This window comes from Kryptolebias marmoratus, linkage group LG4 (genome assembly GCF_001649575.2).
Source record: "Kryptolebias marmoratus isolate JLee-2015 linkage group LG4, ASM164957v2, whole genome shotgun sequence".
Lineage (NCBI taxonomy): Eukaryota > Metazoa > Chordata > Actinopteri > Cyprinodontiformes > Rivulidae > Kryptolebias > Kryptolebias marmoratus.
Window position 1 is genome coordinate 27,216,740 of NC_051433.1, and position 22,769 is coordinate 27,239,508.

Sequence of the window (22,769 nt, forward strand, 5' to 3'; positions counted from 1 at the left end):
ATTCTAATTTTCTGATATGATGAATTTGAGATTTTCATTTGTTGTCATTTGTAATCATCAAAATTAAACGAAATAAACATTTGAAATATACGAGTTTGTATGTAATGTATGAATATAATATGCAAGTTCCACTTTTTAAATGGAATTACTGAAATCAATCTACTTTTTCATGATATTCTAATTTTATGACCAGCACCTGTATGCAGACCAGGTAGTAATATTGATGTGAGAGAGAAATCAAAGATGACACCCAGACTCTTAACCTGAGGGGAAGGGGAAACCAAGGAGCTGTCCGTGGTGAGGGAAAAACTGTTAACTTTGGATAGGGTGGATTTAGTTCATACGAAAAGGAACTCAGTTTTGTCACTGTTTAGTTTTAGGAAGTTTGAGGTGAACTAGGATTTGATTTTTGATAAACAGGAAGTGAGGTAGGAGGGTGGGAGTGAAGAGTTTGGTGAGGTGGATAATAGGAGCTGGATGTCATCAGCAAAAAAATAAAAACGAATATTGAATTTAAGAAAAATGTTGCCCAGGAGAAGAAGGTACGTGATGAAGAGAAGGGGCCACAGGAAAAAGCCCTGGGGCACACCAGAAGTGAGAGAAGTGGGATCTGAAAGATTTGAGTTGAATGAACTGAACGTGGCCAGTGAGATAGAATGAAACCAATCAAGAATGAGAGTGGGGATGCCAAAGGATTTAAGTCTGTTAAGGAGGATGTCATGAAAGATCGTATTAAAGGCTGCACTCAGATCAAGGAGGATGGGGAAGAAAGTAAACCACGATCCACTGCATGAGAGCATTTGTAATTCCCATGACAGCACTTTCTGTGCTATGGCAGGGGTGAAAACCAGACTGGAATTCTTCATATAGACAGTGATTCTTGAGATAAGGGACAAAATAGATTCACGTTCCCCCAAAATAATCTAATTATTCATAAAGCTTATGTATTCAAATATGATAAATAATGTTTGGTTAATGTAAATATGTTAAGGTACAGGCTCCCAGCGGCAACATTTTTATAAAAATTAATTTTTTACTGGACCTGAACCAGAACTTTGTTAACACCATCAGGCAAAAATAAATTAATATAGCATTATTTTTTAAATGAACCTATTACTGATATTTTACTCTGTTGTTTCTTAGTTATTTTAACTATGTACATATTTTTAAATTAATCATACCACCTTTTAAAAATGTATTTAGCTGGTATTTATTTACTACTGGTTCAGTTAATACAAAATCAATTTTGCATTTAATCATCACAATAAACAGTGGAATTTAAAACTGAAAAAACATACACCAATTTGAGAGATTCAGCAGTTTTACAAAAAAATGTTTCTCAAGCAACAAAACAAATATTATTTAAAACAAATAACAAAAAGCCCATGTGACGGAGTTGACACCATATGACGGAGGTGACACAGAACTGATGGTGGTGACGAACTTGTTAGTAAAAAGAAAATACTGCACTCGAAACGACAACTGAATTAAAATAAATGCTGAAATGTTGTACAACCTGGTGAGAAAATGTGTAAATAACCATCATAAAACTGATGTCCTACTCATCAAATCAGATTGTCAAGCCAGTCAGAAGATTTAATCTCCAGGCAATAGAAGTGTTACATGTTCTCCTTCTATGAAATCCATGACTGCTGCAGATATGTGGTATATGGCCCTGGTGCTACTTATGTGGACTGGTGATGATGGTTCCTTCAGCCTAACCAGAATATCTGAGAATGGCACAAAGCAGACATCTCAATGTCCTTGTTTTTGCTGGAAGCAAACAGCTGGTCCATGAGGGTGAAAAAAATAAACTTGGACATCCTGATGCTCTTGGTCAATTTCTAGCCACCAGTTCTGGTCATATGTGACACCAGCCAGTCTTCAATTTGAACATCTCCAGTTGTTGTGCCTTCAGGTCTCCAGCTGGGTTCCTTCCTCATTTCCTCCATCAACATTTCCAGAGGCCTCTGTATTTCAGCAGTGGTTGAACTTTTATGGACATCTGGGTCCTGTGTGTCACCAAAAGAGTGAGTTGCTGGACTGAAACACTTGCAAATCTGTGGCTCTCCACATAAACATGAAATGAGCCTACAATGGATGACATTCCCTTGTACTAACTCTTAATGAACGTTTCTTGTTCCTGGGATGGACTTCAGAGTTTGCATGAGGAGGGTGTCAGAAATTGAAAATCATCATTTGTCACATATTGTAGTTTGACACTACGTAAGCTGTTGGACACCATGTCATAAAATACTTTGCCATCCACGATATCTTGACCTCTTAGCACAATAGTATCAGCACATCTCTTGACCGTTGCCCCAATGCCATCTGGGGCACCTTTGCCATGTGATGTTGGGAAGAAATTCCACGTAGCTTTTTCGAATCCCAGACGCCGAGGAACAACAGACTGTTTGCTTGGACCATCAGACCAAAAGTGGACAGTGTTTATGGAGGGATATCTGACATGAATATCTGTGAGGATTTGATCCATATAGGTTCAGATTCTGACGCTTGGCGCCTTTTCTTGCCCAGTGTAGAACATGCCTGTGTGAAGTGTGATCTGTGGGAGATTTTGTCCGTAGTGACAGGATTGTACTTCTGAGCTGAATTTACATTTCCAGGCCTCAGAAAAATTAACATGAACAGTGACTGTGTTTTCATCACAATTTGCTATCATATTCCTGTACTCCTTGGTTTAAATTCAAACTAAGTGGACATGAGTGGTTGTCTTATTTCTTAGTTTGTCTTGGTAGAGAGACATAAGCTCTGAAAAGGGGTCAGTGTGTTCCTGCAGTTTGGTGTAAAAGTGAGTTCCAACTTCTGTTTGCTCCTCTATTTTTGTTTCCACTGCATCCATTTTACTGGTGTTGTCCTTGTTCTGGAGAAAGACTAAAATTTGTTTAAACAGTGAAAACAAGCACGCAAAAGACAAGATTCACTTGCTGGAGAACAACACACGAGTTTGAAACTGTCTTCAAGGTTATTGGTTGTCACAGCATTGAAATGATTTCAGGACCTCAAGTATCAACATGGTATTCTCATGGTACTGACACTGACAGGTTTTTCGATCTGAGGCTCTTAGTGACTTGCTGACTTGCTTACACACTCCTTTTCAACTATGCCTACAAATCTTTGATGGGATTGAGATCAGGGCTTTGAGATGACCACTCCAAAACATTAACTTTGTTGTTCTTAAACTCCTTTGTAACTAATATAGTAGTTTGCTTACTGTCAATGTCCAACCCGACAACCCGTTTGTTATAGTTATGTCATAGTTATGCTTTAACTTTAACTTCCTGGCTGATGTCTGTAATCTGGGTTTTTACCTTTTTTTTTTTTACCAAGGAGATTATGTTTTTGATAGTGTTGATTGGTTTGCTTGTTTGACTGTTTGCAAGATTACATAAAAACTAATGAACAGATTTTGATGAAAATTTCAGGAAATGTTGGGGTTGTGACAAGAAACAATGAAATTTTGGTAGTTCAGATCAGACAATTTTTTTAATGACACTATGGCCTTGGTGGAGACTGCTCTCTGACTGCTTCTAGTTTATCCAAAAAAAGTTAAAGACAAAAACAACTGGACTTCTATTCTGTAGCTGAAGACGTTTTGCTTCTCCTCCAGGGAGCTTTCTCAATTGAAAAACCTGAGCATGTGGAGTTTGAACTTTTAAAGCTGAGATGATCTGTAAGCTGGATTCACATGCAGGTTGCCCTCACTCTCCTAACAATAGAGGCACATTAGGGTCCTTGTTAGCCTGATTCATAGATGGGTCACTCTGGTCACATGAATGTCGGTGTTGTTTGGAGTGAAACTGTCTGGGCATCACGCCTAATGCTCCATTATAGGTTTTTGAAAGCTGAAATCTGAGACCTCCTCCTCTATTTCACGACATAGATGGCTTCCTTCACACCCCTCTCAAACAATCTGTTTCCTCAGCCCTAAATATGAACATTTTGGTCCTCAAAAGAGTGTCCCTTATCCTTGAGGTGTAGGTGAACAGCTAAATCCTGTCCTGAAGAGGTGTCTCTCCTGTGACCTGTGGAGAGGCTGTTTGGTTTGTCCAATATAGAGTTCTGGACATTCTTCGCTGCATTTAACTGCATACACCACACCACTTAGTTTGTGTTTGGATGTTTTGTCTTTTGGGTGCCCATGTCAGTACAGTATTTGTTTGACTGGGGATAATGACAATTTCTTACTAGTTTCAGCCAGGATCTTCACATGGTCTTTTGCTTTTGTTGTAGGGATTATATGCACGTCACTCCAAAACACGTTCATCTCAGGAACATAACCCCTCCCCTTCCTGAGTAGTCTAATGGCAGGACATTCCCATAGTGTTTATACTTGAGTATAATTGTTTGAACAGATGAACATAACATATTCAGGGATCTTGAACTTGTACCCAAGGAGGAACCAAAATTGTGGAGGTGAACAATTCTCTTCCTGATATTTTTGTCAATTTCTTTTGATTTTTCCATGATGTCACACACAGAAGCAATATGTTTGAGGTATGCCATAAAATCCATCGATAGGTGTGCCTCTAAACAACTCAAATGAGATCAACTAATCTTTCAAAAGCTTCCAAAGCCATGACATCATCATCTGGGCTTTCCTAAATTGTTTAAAGGCATATCAGTCTTATGTATGTATGTGTATGCAGACCTGTGACTTTAAGTAAGAAAAAAAGTAAGAAAAGAAATTCTTTAAAAAATTGTCTCTTATTATTTAGACATTTATCACATAGAAATATTAAGAATAATTGGGAATCCTACCACACCTAAAACAGGAAAGGTTTACTCTGATTTAATGTCAGACAGTGAAAAAATAGTTATGTGTCTTTTTATAGTGTATATAAACATTTGGTTACAACTGTATTTTCAGTTAGCTTGTACTTATCTACCCTTAGTACCCTGCTACACAGCAGCCATAACAGACTAAACTAGTGAGAGTGACTAGTATTAAACTAGTATTTCTAAAAAAAAAATACCACAATCTTTAAAGTTCAGGTTCTTCATTATAATTATAACGACTAATGGCAAAACACTGAGCTTCTTGGTTGAGTTTACTTTTTCTTTTTTCCTGGGATAGTTATGGTCTGCTACCACACTGACAGTAACACTACATAGCACTTACCAGCACAGTGGCACAGATTCTGACTGTGGTTGGACATTCTAGTGTATTTCTATTTCAGTGGTTTTAACATTCACAACAGCATTACAAAACTGGAACTCAAAGAGAAAATTGTTAACCCTAATATAAACTGTGGTTAAATTCATTAATTAAAAGCATATTTCTAAAGGATTACAGGATCATCTTCCTGTGTTGGAGAGAAAGGAAGTTAACATAAACTGCTGCAAGTTGAAAAGAGAACACAGTTGTTGAGTACATTGCAAATAAACAGCAGATTACTCATGCACTTTTGTAGTCTTGTGTGTGAACTGCTGCCTGCAGCGTGCTATAATTCCAGATGAGTATTTATCATCAATAACAAAAGCATCCATTTTAGTTTTTTTTCCATTGCTATGATCTATGGGTAAGTTTCACGAGTCACACAGATGTGGGAAGATTCTGCCAAAATAATCATTCACAACTCTCTGAAGTAAATATTGGTCTTATTTAAATGGAATGTGATTAGTGATCATTGTCTGATGAGCCCTCCACATACAGTCATCCTTTTGGATTCAGTGTATTCAGTAGATAAACTTTTGCATGTAAGTAAAACTTTAAACAATACACAGATTTTACCACCATCTCAAGACTTAATAAGACACTAAGGCCATTAAGACTCCTGTTATATTTCCAGCAGAGTGGTGTAGCAAATATAGCACCATCATTCGTCTCTGGTCAGAATGTCAGCTGTCAGCAGCTGGCAATGACGTACCTCACCTAGTTTCCCAAGCTTCACATATGTCTCCAGTTTTCCAAATCCTATGTCAGACTAGAGGTGAAAAGAAAAAGACAGGATTATCTTGAAGTGTCCACTGCTGCTTTGCTTGTCTCGTTACACCATGCAAAGATTAAGCAATGTTTTCAGAATAAGTTTATTAAGCCTAAATCCATGATATATCCAGTAAACAATAAATGCATTTTAACTGAGATACAAATAAATAACAATCATTTCTTCTGGATGAGTCACTATCAGTCTATCAGATGGAATAAAGTCATGCAAGCAACAACAGAAAACGATAAGGCTAATGCTCTGCAGAGAGGAACTGTAACGCATTGTGTAAAATGGGCTAAGATGTTTGCTGGATCAATTAATTGGTCTAAAGACTGTAAGATAAAATGCGATTGGTTACTTACTAGTGAAGCACGTCGAGACATACGGCTTAGAGGTTTGCAGAGAGGGGAGTTTTCACTTTCCTGATGCAGCTTCTTGAGAAACTCTGGAGGCAGGCGAATGTCCATGGGCAGAGACATATGCTTACTCACATCCTGAAAGAAGTCACAAAGAGATGACAAGCTTCAGATGAACTATAAAATGTTATTTTAAAATAATTTTTGTCTTTTTAAAGTCAGTATCTCACTATGCTGTTTCTAAATGTAAACAACATTAGCGAGGGAATGTCTGGAAATGTTTGTGGAATTTGTCCACCTCTTAGCAAGAGTTGCAGGAGAAAAAAATAATTCTCATAATTTTGAGAAATGTGTCCATGACAGTGAACTGCTAGAAGTTAGCCTAAGGCCATATTACCTACCAAAGATTTTTGCACATGTGATCACCATCTCTGTGTACATCCCACCAAAGTCCAATGCCAAAACTTTGTGTGAGCCCATACAGCACCATTGTAAGGTTACAGACATAGCATCCTGATGCATTGATTGTAATCTATGATGATTCTAACCATGTAACCTTAGACTCCACACTTTCTTTAGGCTTACACAGCTGCACCCATTGCAACATTTCACACTACCACAGACATGCATGCAACACATGGGGGAGAGGTTTCCCCTTCTTACTCCCATCCTGGTGCCTGTACTGATTCAGCGGGGTCTGGGGTTTTGGGGGCAGCTGGGGGTCTCCGACGGTGTCATTGGGGGGCTGCCTGCAGGTTGCTGCCCCCTTGGAATGGGGTTGTTCGTGTGGGTGCCCGAGCCATGTCCCAGAGTGGTGGGCTTACACCAGGTGGTCTATGGCTCCTGGGGTTTGGCTGGATTTGGCTGGGGTTCCGGGGGCTGCGCTGGGCTCCAATGGGCGTCTCCTCCCTCTAGACCCCTCAGGGCATTGGCTCAAAAAAGGGGATGGCTATGTGCCCTTTCACCTTGGTCCTTCTGGTTTCCGGCTGCTGCGGTGGACTGTTGCCTGCCCAGTGTGTTGGGGGCTCTGGGAGGGCCTCTCCTGCTTGGTGCTGGGCAGTCTCTCTGCTGGGGGCTGGCGTGGGCGCCGGGCCGTTGGGGAGTTGGGTCCTGGGCTTAGCCTGTGCGGCGGGCAGTGGTGGCGTGGCTGGGTTGGGGAAGCTGGTGCCCAGCTTCTCTCCCCATACCTCTTTGTCGTAGGGGCTTCTGGCCCTATGCTTTGCTGGCGACCTACCTCTGTGCAGACGCACAGCTGCCTTGGGGTGGTGCCCGGTGTCTGTTTGCCTTGGACTGCTACAGCCTTCTGGAGCTGGATCCATCTGTCCTTTCTGCTCCTAGTTGCTATAGATGGCGGGCCTTCTACTGTTTGCGGTACTTTTTTATTTTTAACTGTGCATTTCCAGGTGGCTAACTAGCACACATGCACCCACATACCATTAACACACCTTTTGTATGTATGCATCTATGCATGTATGTATGTATGTATGCTGCACCCATTGCAACATTTCACATATTTCACACTACCACAGACATGCATGCAACACATGGGAGAGAGGTTTCCCCTTTTTACTCCCGTCCTGGTGCCTGTACTGATTCAGCAGGGTCACATAACATGAACACACTTTTTGTATGTATGTATGTATGTATGTATGTATGTATGTATGTATGTATGTATGTATGTATGTATGTATGTATGTATATTTATGCAGTTCTGGTCAGGACTGTATGCCGTTATGCAAATAACAAAACCTGGATAACTAGTAGGGCAAAAGTAATCTTAAACAGGAGTAGAAAAAGCTTTCAATAAAAAGGACCTGGAGGACTTAAGACGGGTGCAGAAGGAGCTGAAAGTGTGCTTGAGGGATGCAAAAGAGGAGTATAGAAGGAAGCTGGAGGGAAGGCTGAGGGAGAACAACATTTGGGAGGTGTGAAAAGGCATGAAGACCATCACAGACTACAAGAAAAAAGATGGAGCAGCAGCTGAGAATAGCTTCAACAAAACCATTACATGTCAATCTCTTTATATGGCTTTGTCCTTTAGAAAAACTCATATACTGCCTGGCCAAATAAAAAAGTTGCCACCAAAAAGTAAGGTTACACAGTGTAATATTTTGTTGGACTGCCTTTAGCTTTGATTACGGCAAGCATTCGCTGTGGCATTGTTTTGATAAACTTCTGCAATGTCACAAGATTCATTTCCATTCATTGTTGCGTTAATTTTTTTCCAAAATCTTGCATTGATGATGGTAGAGTCTGACTGTTGCGCAAAGCCTGCTCCACCACATCTCAAAGATTCTCAGTGGGCTCAAGGTCTGGACTGTGGTGGCCAATCCATGTGTGAAAATGATGTCTCATGCTCCCTGAACCATTCTTTCACAATTCAAGCCCAATGAATCCAGGTATTGTCATATTGGAATATGCCTTTACCATCAGGGAAGAAAAAAATCCATTGATGAAATAACCTGACCTCATTCTTTGAGCACATACTGTTGCTGAACCTAGACCTGATCAACTGCAGCAACCCCAGATCATAGCACTGCCCCCACAGGCTTGTACAGTAGGCACTAGGCACTTAGTAGGCACTTAGTTTAGTTCTGTACATTTAGTCATGCTTAGATCTGTTTAGTTTAGCTACCATTTTTGACTGTCTTAGCTCATGTTTAGACATGTCTGGTTTTACTTCGGCTGTATAGTGGGCCTGGGAAACTTTTAGATAGTTCTGTACCGTTAGTTTTAGTTTTAGCTTAGTTTAGTTCTGTACATTTAGTCATGCTTAGATCTGTTGGTTTAGCTTAGCTTATTTAGACAATTAGTTATCATTGTATCTTGTACCTGTCTGTAATTTTGTTCATTATTATGTTCTGTAACTTTGTCTGTAATTTTGTTCTTGTGTTGTAAAGTCGCCTTGTGCTGAAAAGTGCTACTAGGCATGATGGGTGCAACACTTCACCTACCTCTCTTCCTACCCTGATGCACCCATCACTCTGGAACGTTGGTTTCGTACTGTAACCCCAGAGTCTATGAGTATAGGCATAGCCCTTTAAGGCTATCGCTAGTGGGTTTATCCCTTCGTGCGCAGCGCAGCACTGAAAACTTTCGTCCACGCCCACCTGCTTTGTGGGCCCCACCCCCGGTCCATATAAATTATGGTGAGACCAGGCATTCGGCTCCCAATTAGCTTTTTTCTTCAGCCATTTAGGAACCAGTGAGGCCCAGAGCTTAAAGGGCTGCGGTTACAGTACGTAACCAATGTTCTATTTCGTCTAGGCTTCGCCCTTTAAGGTTATCGCTAGTGGGTTAAAGGCGAAGCAGGATGTAATCTATGCCTCACTGGGTCCATCCAGACACAAACATAAAGCACCTGCTCGCACATAACACATTTCCTCAATCAGCCTTCTGCATGCATAATTATGCGCTCCATGTGTGGCAGCGCACCAGAGAAGCGAATGATTCCTGGTAAAAGAAGGGCTAAGATAACAGACCTGCTGCTGTGAATAGGAACAACGGAGGTTACAAACTTTAACAGTGTAACGATGAGCAGAGCAGGTCAGCAACTCCTCAGGAGGAACAGTTCAATAGCAATAACTTCAGCAGTCATGAACTGTGACTGATAATAAACATCTCACACTGCATCTGCATGCAGTGCAGCTGTGCACGCCACGTAACACAAGAGCGCGCACGGGACAGAGGAGATGAGACGTGGCTTCCTCCTCAGAGTTATGAGGAGGAGGATAAAAACCATCCAAAGTTATCACTCTCAATCTGAATGAGCTTGTGATGCTTTTAGGAGTAAAAGCAGGGTTAGGACGCAGCACAGCTGAGCTGCCGTCGGCTTGAATTCTGAGACATGAGGGAGCAACAGAGAGCGCAGATAAATCAATCACTCTCTTTGCAGATGTCAGTGCTAACAGCAGGGCTGTTTTAAAAGACAGACATTTAAGTGGAGCCTGATCTAAAGGCTCGAACGGAGCTTTAACCAGTGCGCGCAGAACCGGCGCTAAATCCCACTGTGGGACTAGTGGGTGTGACACAAGTCTGTGTCTCTGCACACCTTTCAGAAAACGCTTCATCAGTGGATGATTAAAATCTGTTCTGTCACCGAAACTCTCATGACAAGAAGAAATAGCTGCATCATAAGTTTTAATTGTGCTGAACGCTTATTTTCTTTCCATCAGCTGCTGCAGAACTGACACGCAGCCTAACGGACATGTTGTTTGCCTTCACGCCTTTCTCCGTGCACCAGCGCTGAAAAGCTGCCCACTTTGATGTGTACAGTGCTGTGGTGGAAGCAGCTCGTGCGCCCTGTATCGTGCGCACCACATCCTGTGGGAGGCCCAGCTCTTCTAGGCGGATCCGTTCAACAGCCAAACCCAAAGATGCTTACCTATTTCTGGGTAACGCCTAATCCCTCCTCCCGCCTGGAGGAGCGCATTCTCCCTCTACAGCAGCTTCCACGGCCGGTTGCACCAGTTGCTGCAGGTTCAGGAACCACGGTGCGCTTATGTGCTCGGGAGCTATGAGAATGACCGACAGCTCTTCCTTCTGAACTCAATCCAGGATCAGCGGAACTGGCAGGAAAGCATAAAGGAGCATTTTTGGCCACGGGTTGTGAGCGACGGCGTCCATTCCTAACGGTGGGTCGTCCCGTCGGCTCAGCGGGAACCACAGCTGACACTGGGCGTTCTCCCGTGTGGCGAACAGATCCACTGCTGTTCAGCCGAACCTGCTCCAGATCTGAGAGATCAGCTCGGGATGGAGACTTCAGTCCCCGTGTCGAGGACCGCCCCTCGACATGATCATCATCCCCAGGAGCCGCATGACAGACAGAGCTGTCAATACCCTGCGGGGTTTGACATGGCGGAGCTGAGCAGTCAGAGCATCAGCTCTCGGCTGTGATAACCGGGCTCTCATTGTGATTGAGTTTAACTCCATAAACAATTATCTGGGACGGGAGAACTGAACTTTTTTCCCAGTTTATGGAAATGGCAAGTATGGTGAATGTCCTCCAGCAGTTGTTTGACTGTCAGCATGTGGAACTGTCTCTCCATTATCGATATGTTGAACATGGACAGATCAAGAATGGGTCTCATCCCTCCCATTTTCTCACACAGCTTTTTTCACAGCTGAAGCAGATGTCACCTGATGAGCAGCACCTGCATATAAGCTTCTGGCTGGTTCCAGATCTTCGCTGGAGCATTGTGCCTAATGGGTTCGAGTCTCAGCCTCTAGTTCCCAACTCCAAGCTCATGGCTACACTAACCGTTGGTTTTTTGTACCTCTCCTGTCGCTTCAGGTTGTGCTGCCCTACTCTATGGTTTACCTTTTGCTGCCTGGAACTTACCTGTGGAACTTACCTGCTTCTGGATTTCTGGATTTCTCCCTTCTTGGATTGCCTCAGGATTGCCTGCTTCGCTGTTGTGCCACACCTCCTCCTCGAACCTGTAAGACAAAACTATTACTCTCAAGATCTTCTACTGCGCAATCAAAACTAACCCTGTACCCGAGTATGCTAGTGTAGATTCTCACTCATCCAGGCCATGGTAAATTCAAAAAAGGTTAAAAAACAACTGGACTTCTATTCTGTAGTTGAAGACGTTTCACTTCTCATCTGAGGAGCTTTCTCAATTCAGAAATAGAGAGTGTGAAGTTGAGCTTTTAAAGCTAAGATGTGATATAAGCTGGATTGCTTGCAAATTGTTTTCACTCTCCTAACAATAGAGGCTCGTTAGGGTCCTTGTTTGTCTGACTCACTGATGGGCCACTCTGGTCACATGGGTGCAGGTGTTGATTGGAGTGAAACTGACTGGGTATCAGGCCTAAAGCTCCATTACATGTTTTTGAAAGCTGGAATCTGAGACCTACTCCTCTGTTTAATGTTGGTTTCTCCCTTTTGACATAGATGGCTTCCTTTACCCCCCTCTCAAACCATCTGTCTTCTCGGTCCAAACTATGAACATTTTGGTCCTCAAAGGAGTGTCCCTTATCCTTGAGGTGTAGGTGAACCGCTGAGTCCTGTCCAGAAGAGGTGGCTCTCCTGTGTTGAGCCATGCGTCTGTGGAGAGGTTGTTTGGTCTCTCCAATATAGAGGTCTGAATTTTCTTCGCTGCACTGAACTGCATACACCACTCCGCTCAGTTTGGGTTTTGGTGTTTTGTCCTTAGGGTGGACCAACCTCTGCCTGAGAGTCTTGTTAGGTTTGAAATGTACTGAGATGTTGTTTGGAGAAAATCCTTCTGAGTTTCTCGGATACTCCAGCAACATAAGGAATGACAATGTTCTTTCCTCTGTTTCTCTCCTTGTTCGGTTCTGTGGTGTGTTTAGTGGATTTCCTAGCTGACTTGACAAAAGCCCAACTGGGATACCCACATGTTTGGAGAGCTTTTTTGGTGTGTTTTTGTTCCTTTTCCTTCCCTTCTGTCTTCATGGGGACGTGTTCAGCCCAATGCTGTACCCGAGACTCACCTGGCTCCTCCTTGCCATTACAGATCCTCCTGGTTGACCTTCACTGTACATTATCTCATTGTAAATAAAACCCCTTACCTTTTACTTTACCTCTGTGTCTGGTTTTCGGTGCTGCTCATACGACGAACGCTGAATTATGCCAAGAGTATGTGTTGGGGAGTAGTTTCAGTTTGTACCACACCAAATTTGATATTAATATCCATAAAATTGGCATAGCTATTTTTGTGTTTGCTAGATTTCTTCACTGTGGCATCTATGTTGAAAGGAATTGATTCTAAAAGTTAATGAGATGTATATGTACATCCAAAGATTACTTTCTGCAAGTTTCTTTCAAATCGTAGTATCGAAGTAGAAACATTATTAATCTAAACAAACAAATGTGTGTTTCTCTGAAAGGGCTTAAAGTTTTAGAGGTGACTCATCTCATGGAGCTGGCCCTAGTGGAACATGAACCATGGGAGCTTCTTCATCCTGGATACACCTGTACTGATCTGGTTGTGTTTATGATGAAAAACTATGGTGGCCCTGAAGTGCAAACCACACCAACAAATTACTAAACACAACTACAAATTTATAAACACAACAAATTAAAATCACAGTGACATCTTAAAAAACACAATTACATCAACCAACTGGAAGAGGTAGGTACCAGTGGGAAACATGAGACATCGCTGATTGGAAGATGGTGTGTTTGGCTTTTGAACCTAAAAGCATGAAACCTGAAAGCATGTCCAGTATCACCTTGTATGTATGTCCTGACTCAAACTATTCTTGGATAGTAGCAGCTATGTTTGGGTCATCAGTAACATTCATGTTTTCAAAAACATCCTACAGACAGAATAACTTCCGGTCCAAAAGCCAAACGACGCCGTTGTCTAGTCAGCAATGTCTCATATTTCCCACTGGTACCTACCTCTTCTGGCAGCATGGCGCGTTCTCGGAAGAGCTACTGAAACCAGTAAAATGGACACAGAAAATAGAACCTTCGGTTCCTCTATTTTATGGCTTAACTCTTCTCCTCCTCTCTTCAGTTACGACGGCTTCTGGAGAGTTAAAGTAAGTGTTTTTTTTTGTTTTTTTTTTATTCAAATTTTTATTTAGGAATAACATGAGGGAAATGCATCATCTGTTCACAATGTACAGTACAATATACAATTCTCTTTTCAATTAGTATTAATAAACTAGACCAGGGATGGGCAATCCTGGTCCTTGAGGGCCACTATCGTGCATGTTTTACTTGTTTTTCTGCTCCAACACACATGATTTGAATCAGTGGGTGATTAACAGGCTTCTGCAGAACATGAAGATGTGATTTAACCACCGAATCAGGTGTGTTGGAGCAGGGAAACAAGTAAAATGTGCAGGATAGTGGCCCTTGAGGACCAGGATTGCCCACCCCTGAACTAGACATTGTACCTCCTCATGTGGTTGATAAATACCAGTATCCTGCATTCGCTTATTCATTTATTTTTTTCTTTAAGAGAACAGTAACAAAAAAGAATAACATCCTATTGAGTCAACAATTCAGTATAATAGAACAAAATTGAACCATTGAGTAGCTAAGGAACATTGGGTGTCACCCCGCCTTTGTTGGTTTCCGATTGTGGAAGTAGACAAAACCAAGCTTTCACTTAAACAGCATTTAATCATAAGAAGAGCAGCAGTTCTGCATATATAATCTAAATGTTGTGGAATAGAAGGCCTTGTATTTATTCTCCCATGCTTTATTTACCATTTGATTATTATATCTCTATCATTTGTGTTTATCACCATTTTATATTTAGTCACCATTTTAAAACCTTTAAGAAGTAGTTGTTTAGTTTATCTGGAAAGAGAGGTATGTCTTAGAAGCCCTGGATTTGAGCCACGGTGCCAGGCACAAAGGGGGAAGAAGTTGCCCTTTGACCTCCAGAGAAGAGGAACATCCTCTGGAGGAGGGGAGGGGACCTAAGCATTAAAACCAGAGAACATCCTTTGTTTCCAGAGACAATCTCTGGGGCACTTTGCTGACACTTTGAGGTGATGTGTTTTCCCACTTTTCATTTGAGGATTGTCTCCCAAATGCATTTGGTTTTATCTTTGTAATAACCGGTGTTTTCTCTCTGCTTTTGGTAAAATAAATCTTTAAACTTAAGGTATTGTCTCCTTCCGGTCTCTTTCCATCAACCAACTCGGGTGAGGTGAAGGAGGAGGAATGCAGGTAAAAATCCTTACCTCAACACGATCTAGCAATCATAAATGTCCGCCTCATTCTGTTCACCTGCTCCTTACCTCTGATTACCACTCCTACACCTGGTACACGCCCTATATATTCTCCTTCTTTCTGTTCCTCCAGTGCCAGATTATCGAGAGCAGCAATGCGAGTAGGTCTCTGATTGTCTCTGTGTTTCTTGACCCTGTTCACGTCCCTTGGATTCGTCTCTACGCCCTGCCCCTGTCGGACTCTTGCTGGTTTTTGGATTTCTGGACATTGACCCCCGCCTGCCTCCTGGACCTAACCCGCTTGCCTGTTCCTCTGGTTTTGTTCCCCGCTCTCTGCTCTTCTGGTACCGACCCAAGCCTGCCTGCCTCTGAGTTTTGCCCTATCCCACCAACCTACCTGGTTGGAAGGAGGATCCAGGTCCACACTCCTGTCGACCGGCGTAGTCCTCCGCCACACCGTCTCCCAGAATTGCTGTCAGAGTCACGTGGTTCAAACTAAAAATTAGGCTCCATGTGAAGTTAACAATTTGAATTTTTTGCCTGAGCAGTCAAAATGATTGTAACTTTAACTAATTAGTAGTTATTGAAGTGAAAACACAGAGATTTCAAACATTTTTTTCTCTCCTACATTTTTCTCTTTTTTTTTTGTCAAGTTACTGTAAATGGAGGAAGGGTGTTGAGACCGGAAAAAACAAATAAGGCTGTAGAATGAAGTTTTATTGTCGTGGAGTTCAAATTTTAGAAAATTAGCACAAAAGAATCACTATAGTGGAGATGTTTTTATGAGGGAAAGTCCAGGTCCTATCCAAATTGAGCCAAATGGATATGTAACTTTAGAAAGCTATAACTCCTACATGCTTCAACATACAGGCGTTAGTGAGGGCTCAAATGAAAGGTGACGCAGAGACGAATCCAGTTATGCAAATAAAGTCACTCTCAATATGATTATTATACAGTAGAGTATAAATAAACACAATAAAATACATATTTTTTCTAAAGTACATCATAAAAAATGTCCCAAAACAAGTTCAATTTGTCAAAATGTGTATTTACTGAAAAAATATGAAAAAGTAATTACATTGAAACAAACTACTTACAAACTACTGCCACACATAAACTATTTACAAACCATTTCACTGTTTTTACTTCAAATTCAGTGTCCAGTTACATATTTTTAGGGTGCAGTGCACTCATGTGACCAGATGGGCCCATCAGTGAGTCAGACAAACAAGGACCCTAACGAGCCTCTATTGTTAGGAGAGTGAAAACAATTTGCAAGCAATCCAGCTTACATCACATCTCAGCTTTAAAAGCTCAACTCCACACTCTCTATTACTGAATTGAGAAAGCTCCTCTGATGAGAAGCGAAACGTCTTCAACTACAGAATAGAAGTCCAGTTGTTTTTTGTTTTTTAACCTTTTTTGAATTTACCATGGCCTGGATGACTGAGAATCTACACCAGCATCTTGAATAAAATATTTATTGTAAGCTGACCACTGTATCAAACACAATTGTCTCTCTAATTCACTTCTAATTCAATTATATATAACCATTTAAACAGTGTGAAACTAGTAACAGTATTAACATTCTTAAGTGTATTCTTAATAGTATCAGTATCTCCAATAATACTCTACAGTTCTCTTCCATGTACTCTTTGTTCTATATTTTTCCATTTCGCTTCTTAATTTTTAGCACTTAAATTTATTATGGGAGTTATTTGGGCGACATGATAATATTCTTTAAAATCAGGTAATGCCATACCTCCTTTCTCTTTTCCTAATTGTAATATTTCAAATTTAATTCTAGGTTTTTTACCGTTCCATATGAATCTAGATATAATCTGATTCCATGTTTTGAACTGTTTGTCCGGAATTGGTATAGGTAATTAGACCCTCCAGGATTTCGCAATGTTGCGATCGCAACTATCAACGCAAAATCAAGCAAACCCCGCAAAATCGCAACTTTTTGCAACTTTGTCCAAAACACCGCAACTTTCCCGCAACTTGAACCCCAAATAACTCACGAAGAAGATATGTGACGTCACATCCTGTTAACATCAGAATGCCAGGAGCAAGCGGGAGCAAGCAGGAGCAGCGACCAAAGCGAAAATGTGTGCTAATGCTTCACATTTGCCCACAAAGATTTCAGCAAAGGACCACGCAAAACATCAGAGTGATGAGTCTTCAAGATGAGTCTGCACTCTGGGTTTGCCTCCGTCTCCCCCCATTCTGACACCAGTGTAACCTTTACATTTTCTAAAGTTCCCTTCACTATCACATACCTCCCTTCTTTATCTGATAGGTCATGGCTTAAATCAAATTTTACTGAATCATGAATTAGAATTGAAACTCCTCTTTTGCTTACATGTCTGAAAGAACTATAAAATACCTTTGAAAAACCGAAGCCCCTGAGCTTTTCATGCTCCAATTTAGATAAGTGTGTCTCCTGTAAATGAATTAACTGTGGTTTCTCTATTCACATTTTATTTAGAATTATTTTACGTTTTATAGGGTTATTCATACCATTCACATTCAACGAAACAATCTTAATATTATCGACCATTAATTACATTATTAAGGTCACCATGTGATTCTAGAAAAAGAGCACCCAACAAATAACTAAACAGGTTATTACAACACAAATGAATAAAAAAAACAAATTCCAAGAATAGAGATGCATCAAGACATCCCTCAGGATCCCTGCTGGTAGGAAGAGGGTACGAAATCACACTAAGGCGGAGGCCCTCTCTAGGAGTAGAGTAAAGTCCACTTATACTAGATAAGTCCAACATTTGGCAGATGTTACAACATTCACTCCATTCTGTATTTTGGATGAATAACTCTATCAAAAGACCAATTTTACATAATTTTAGTAACAGAAGAGAGATTGGTCACCAAAACAGGGTTAAATCAGGTTAATAAAGCCAATTGGATCTTAAAAACCACATACACACACATTTCTTCTTCTTTATATAATATAGCATTATTTTAAGCAAACCTCCTCCTATGATACGATGCTCAGAGTCGTTGATCCTCACATCTAAATTCTGTAAGCTTCTCCTCACATCTAAACTCTGTAAGCTTCTCCCTCGCACGTTGTCCTGCACCGGAGTTGTTAATCCGTTTCCATGTTAACAGAGCATCCAATCTTTCCTTAGCTACTTGTAGCTTGTTCTCTTTTATTACCCAAGTGAAGCCGAAACCTCTCTTAATCATATCCAACGCTGCATGGTCCGCGTTCTCGTAGGTTCGCACTACAGAGTCCCAGAGGATTCTTATCTTAGTATACGGCGTCTGGAATCTGACACCTTTCTGTTTCAAAGCTGTCTTTAACAAGCTAACGAGAGTTGGTCTGGGTGTCAAAGCTCAATGTGCTCGCTGAATTCGGAGTTCACTACCATCCGGCAGCTTCAGTTGCTTGATTAGCAGTTTGGTGATAAAATCAATGACCGATCTACCTTCTTTTCCCTCCGGAACTCCATAGATATGAAGATTGTTTCTCTGGCTTTGGGTCTCCAAGTCCACAAGTTTATCATTCATTGCTTTATTCCTTCCCAAAGTCTCACAATGCATCTTTCATTTCCAAGCACGCTACTTCGAGGTCGGCTATTCGAGCCTGCGCCTCGGTGATATTGTCTTGCTGGTTCCATAGCTCACGCATCATTTCCTCCTTGAATTTAATGAAATAATTTTTCATTGAGGGCTTTAAGTCTTCTTTGAGTTCTTCTGTCTTGCTTCATTTTATTTTTAAACTCTTTTAAGTCCTTAGAAAGCATCTTGATACTCTCAAATAATGCATGTTGATGTAAATTAGCACTAACACTCCCCGTAGTAGCATTAGCATCATCCTCACTTGCGTCTCCTGGCTGTTTGTCAATATTCTGTGTTTTAGACATCTTCTTTTTGGTCTTATTGGTTTTCGACATCTTCCCCCTTTAAGTGATAGATTGAATCCTTAGTTGTCGACTTAATTTAAACAAAGAGGGAAGATTTTAGTTACTGACATGGAGGAGCCTGTTTTCTATGTGGCCATCTTGTTGCAGCTCTAACCCGGATGTCGAATTTCCCATATTCCATCAAGGTTTTGTATAATTCTGGGAGGGATTCCTGAGATTTTGTCAAGTGTATATTAGTATGTTGTCTGCAAACAGGGCTAATTTATGTTCTTTATGGTTTATCTCGATGCTGTGTATTTTGGTGTTTTGTCTAATCCTTTGTGCTAAGGGTTCAATAAATAAGGCAAATAGTAGTGGGGACATTAGGCATCCTTGTCTACAACCCTGTTCAATTTTTATTTCTCTTGATAATCCCCCATTAATCCTGATCCTACCAGTAGACTTGTTGTACAGTTACTGAATTACCTTTAAGAATTTATTGGAGAAATTATATTGGGACAGGGCCCTGAATAGAAATGACCAACCCACAGTATCAAACACTTTGCGAATCTAGACCTAGAATGATAGCTTGTTTGTCATTCCTTTTGATATGATTGATCACGTTTAGTGTTTGTCTAATATTGTCTCTGGTTCGCCTCTCCTTAAAGAACCCCGTCTGGTCTAAATTTATTATATCTGGGAGGATACATTCTAATCTTTTGGTTAATATGGAGGTGAAAATATTATAATCTTGGTTTAGTAAACTGATTGGACGGTATTTTGAATAGTTCAGTTTGTCTTTACCTTCCTTTGTGATGACTGTGATCATCGTCTCTCTACAGGAGGGGGGAGTCTGTGTCCCATTTAGAACCCAATTAAGTGTTCTCAGAAGAACAGGGGAAATGTCCTTCAAATAGATTTTATACCATTCAGCATTGGATCCATCTGTTAGTGGTGGTTTGTTAGGTTTTAGTTTCTTTACTGCTTTTTCTATTTCCTGGGCTGATATATTTTTGGTTAGGGCTTTACTTTGTTTATTCCATATGGTTGGCAACAATAGTTTATTTAGTATTTCATGTGGCATTGGCAGTCAGTCTCCGCCCACCTTTGGGTGGCTGCTAAGGGACTTTGTTGAAAAGAAGCTGAAACTGAATTGTTAAAGTTCATACAAGCAGAACAGAACTAAAATGACCAAAGTAGAACATAAAAGCTAAATATACAATAACAATAGTTAAAAGTGAAAAATAGCAAAATAACAACTAAAAGCTTAAAGAACTTAAAGAAGACAAAGATATAGAAAATATACTAGAGTAGATTTCAGAGAATAACTTATGGTGCTTTTATTGTATACCAGCAGCCTAACTTAAACCACATTTGACCTGTGACTCTTTCATTGTTTTTAGGATTTGCTACTTACTTCCATGGAGAAACGTCTGTGCTGGGCCTGACTGTGGTAGTGGAGGTGGGATGGAGACTGAGCTCCTGGTGTGGTGGCTTCAGGGCTCACTGGACTGGTATCATGAGATGGAGGACCAAGCCTATCTGGAGTGAGGCCTGGAAGATATTAAAATATTAGGTTTTAAACACAGATCTCACGCAATTAATTTGCACTCAAGTTGTGTGTTGGGACTCTAAAGGTAGTGTCTCACTGTGCTTTTAGTTAGCGACCAGCATTCATTATGTGCTGCTGGACCTTATTGCAACCTTTGATACTGTTGACCACAGTATCCTTTTATCACGGTTAGAACACTAGGTAGAGATTACAGGAGCAGGGTTAGTTGTTCCGCTTTTACTTTAGTGACAGGCACTTTTGTGTTAATGTTGGTAACATTTTTTCCACTTCAGCACCTCTTACATGCAGAGTTCCGCAGGGTTCGATTCTGGGGCCACTTTTAGTTTCATTATATCTGCTTACGCTAGGGTCTATTACGAGGAAGCACAGTCTTTCCTTTCTTTGTTACGCTGATAAATTAATGCCAGATTTATTTTATTTTTATTGTTTTAATCTTTGTTTTATGTTTGATGCTTGGTGTGAATTGTGAAGCATGTTGGCCAACTGATGTTGTATTAAATGTCCTATACAAATAACTTTGACACTGACAAATGTTGAGTTGTCAGCCAAGGTGGGTACAAAGCAAGTTGAGATGGGTAAGATGTGGGGAGTAAATACAGTTTTGCGAGCTGTACACACAAAAAAATGATTTCAGGTTTCATGATTTTTGAAACCTGGTCAAATAAAACAAGACCACACAGCTCACTAGTTGCTTGGTGGCAAACACTCAAAATTTAGTCAGACTGCAATGAAAAATTGGTATATTTTCTTGCTATTTTCTAGCAGTTTTGAGTCACCAATAACATTCCCACAGTTGCAACCCAGTGACAAAAACGTTTTGAACTATTTTATAATGAGAAGAAACAGAGGTGGGCTCGAACCAGCAACCCTCCAGTTACAGGACAAACCCTTACCTCCTGAGCCCCTGCCGCCCCAGTGCATGTATTGAGGATGATGTTTAACTACTACCACAACAAATTTTAGCTTAATATTTGCAAACATTTACAGTTGGTTATAACCAACTGGTATAACCATTTTCTTGTTGGCTAAGGTTCATTAACTGAAGCAGCCATCTTGAATTGGGTTGACTCTTAATCAGATATAGATGTACACTCAGTGATTGTTTTCTGAAGGTTTTAATAAATCTTTCATGTGGTTCATGAGATTGTAATCCACATAAACATACTGCTTGTAACAATTCTAAGAGCAATAGAAAATGGGTAAGGGCGAGTATCAAGGATTCCACTAACTCCCCATAGGTGAGCTTGTGTAGGGGACACCAATGTCTCTGTGTTCTTCTTTGTGGTTCTTCTCCAAAAGTAGTTATTATTATTGTGCTGGCTACCACCATAATCTTGGACTGGGGTAGTATCTGTGGTTTCTTGATTATGTGCAATGTCACTTTCTGGCATGAACCATAAAGCTCCTGAATTTAGGTCATCAGAACTTCAAGTACCAGACTATTCAGTCTCACCCTTTGAGTCACATGACACAAACAATGCAGTAGTTGATTCCTAGTTCAGCAAAATGACTATGTCATAATACACAGAAAAGACTGAGTGGGACTGATCTTTCCATTTTTCCATTTTCCTTTTTTTTACAATGGCCACTGGGCATGCAAAGGGACTATCAAACTCTTGTATTATGGCAGCATCCAGAAGCTCTCTTAGATGCTAACCTCTCCATCACTGGGATGTTGTGGCCTTGATTGCACTTAGAATTTACCATGGCCTGGATGACTGAGAATCTACACCAGCATCTTCATTCTCTTTGAAAAGTGTTTCATCCTACAAATGTATATAATGCATTACTGCTGAAGTATGGCCAAAGGAGAGTTCATCCACCGCAAACATTTCTAGGATAAAGTTGAGTTTATCCTCAACGCATCACTTCCATTCCTCAGGCATTGGAGAGTCATACAGATTGAATCAGTGCTTGCTTTCCAATGTTCAGAAATTGGATAGCAATCAATCAATCAATCAAATTTTATTTGTATAGCACATTTCAGCAGCAAGGCATTTCAAGGTGCTTTACATAATTAAAAAAAAACAAAAAACAAAATAAAAACAGCATGTGACATTGAATAAACAGAAAGAAAGAGAAAAACATCGAAGACATCAAAACCCCGCACTCTAACCCTAATTTAGCCATAAGCAACTCTAAACAGGTGGGTTTTAAGTTGAGATTTAAAGGCATCCAGTGTTTCAGCTGTTTTACAGTTTTCTGGAAGTTTGTTCCAAATTTGTGGTGCATAGAAACTGAAAGCTGCTTCTCCTCGTTTGGTTCTGGTTCTGGGGATGCAGAGCAGTCCAGAACCAAAAGATCTGAGGGGTCTAGACGGTTGGTACAGCGATAACAGATCTTTAATGTATTG

The 22,769-nt window shown here is 40.7% G+C and overlaps 1 protein-coding gene across 3 annotated transcripts in view; it reads right to left on the bottom strand.

Annotated features, from left to right (window-relative positions):
* cdk18 (cyclin dependent kinase 18) overlaps positions 1 to 22,769 on the bottom strand; it is a 183,428-nt gene that overhangs the window by 61,230 nt on the left and 99,429 nt on the right. For all 3 annotated transcript variants that reach the window (XM_037975457.1, XM_017440239.3, XM_017440240.3), the window contains 3 exons: positions 20,261 to 20,397; positions 6,311 to 6,442; positions 5,889 to 5,945 (listed from right to left, as the gene is read on the bottom strand). In XM_037975457.1, the coding sequence (XP_037831385.1) occupies positions 5,889 to 5,945; positions 6,311 to 6,442; positions 20,261 to 20,397 (326 nt within the window). The remainder of the gene's footprint in view (positions 1 to 5,888; positions 5,946 to 6,310; positions 6,443 to 20,260; positions 20,398 to 22,769) is intronic.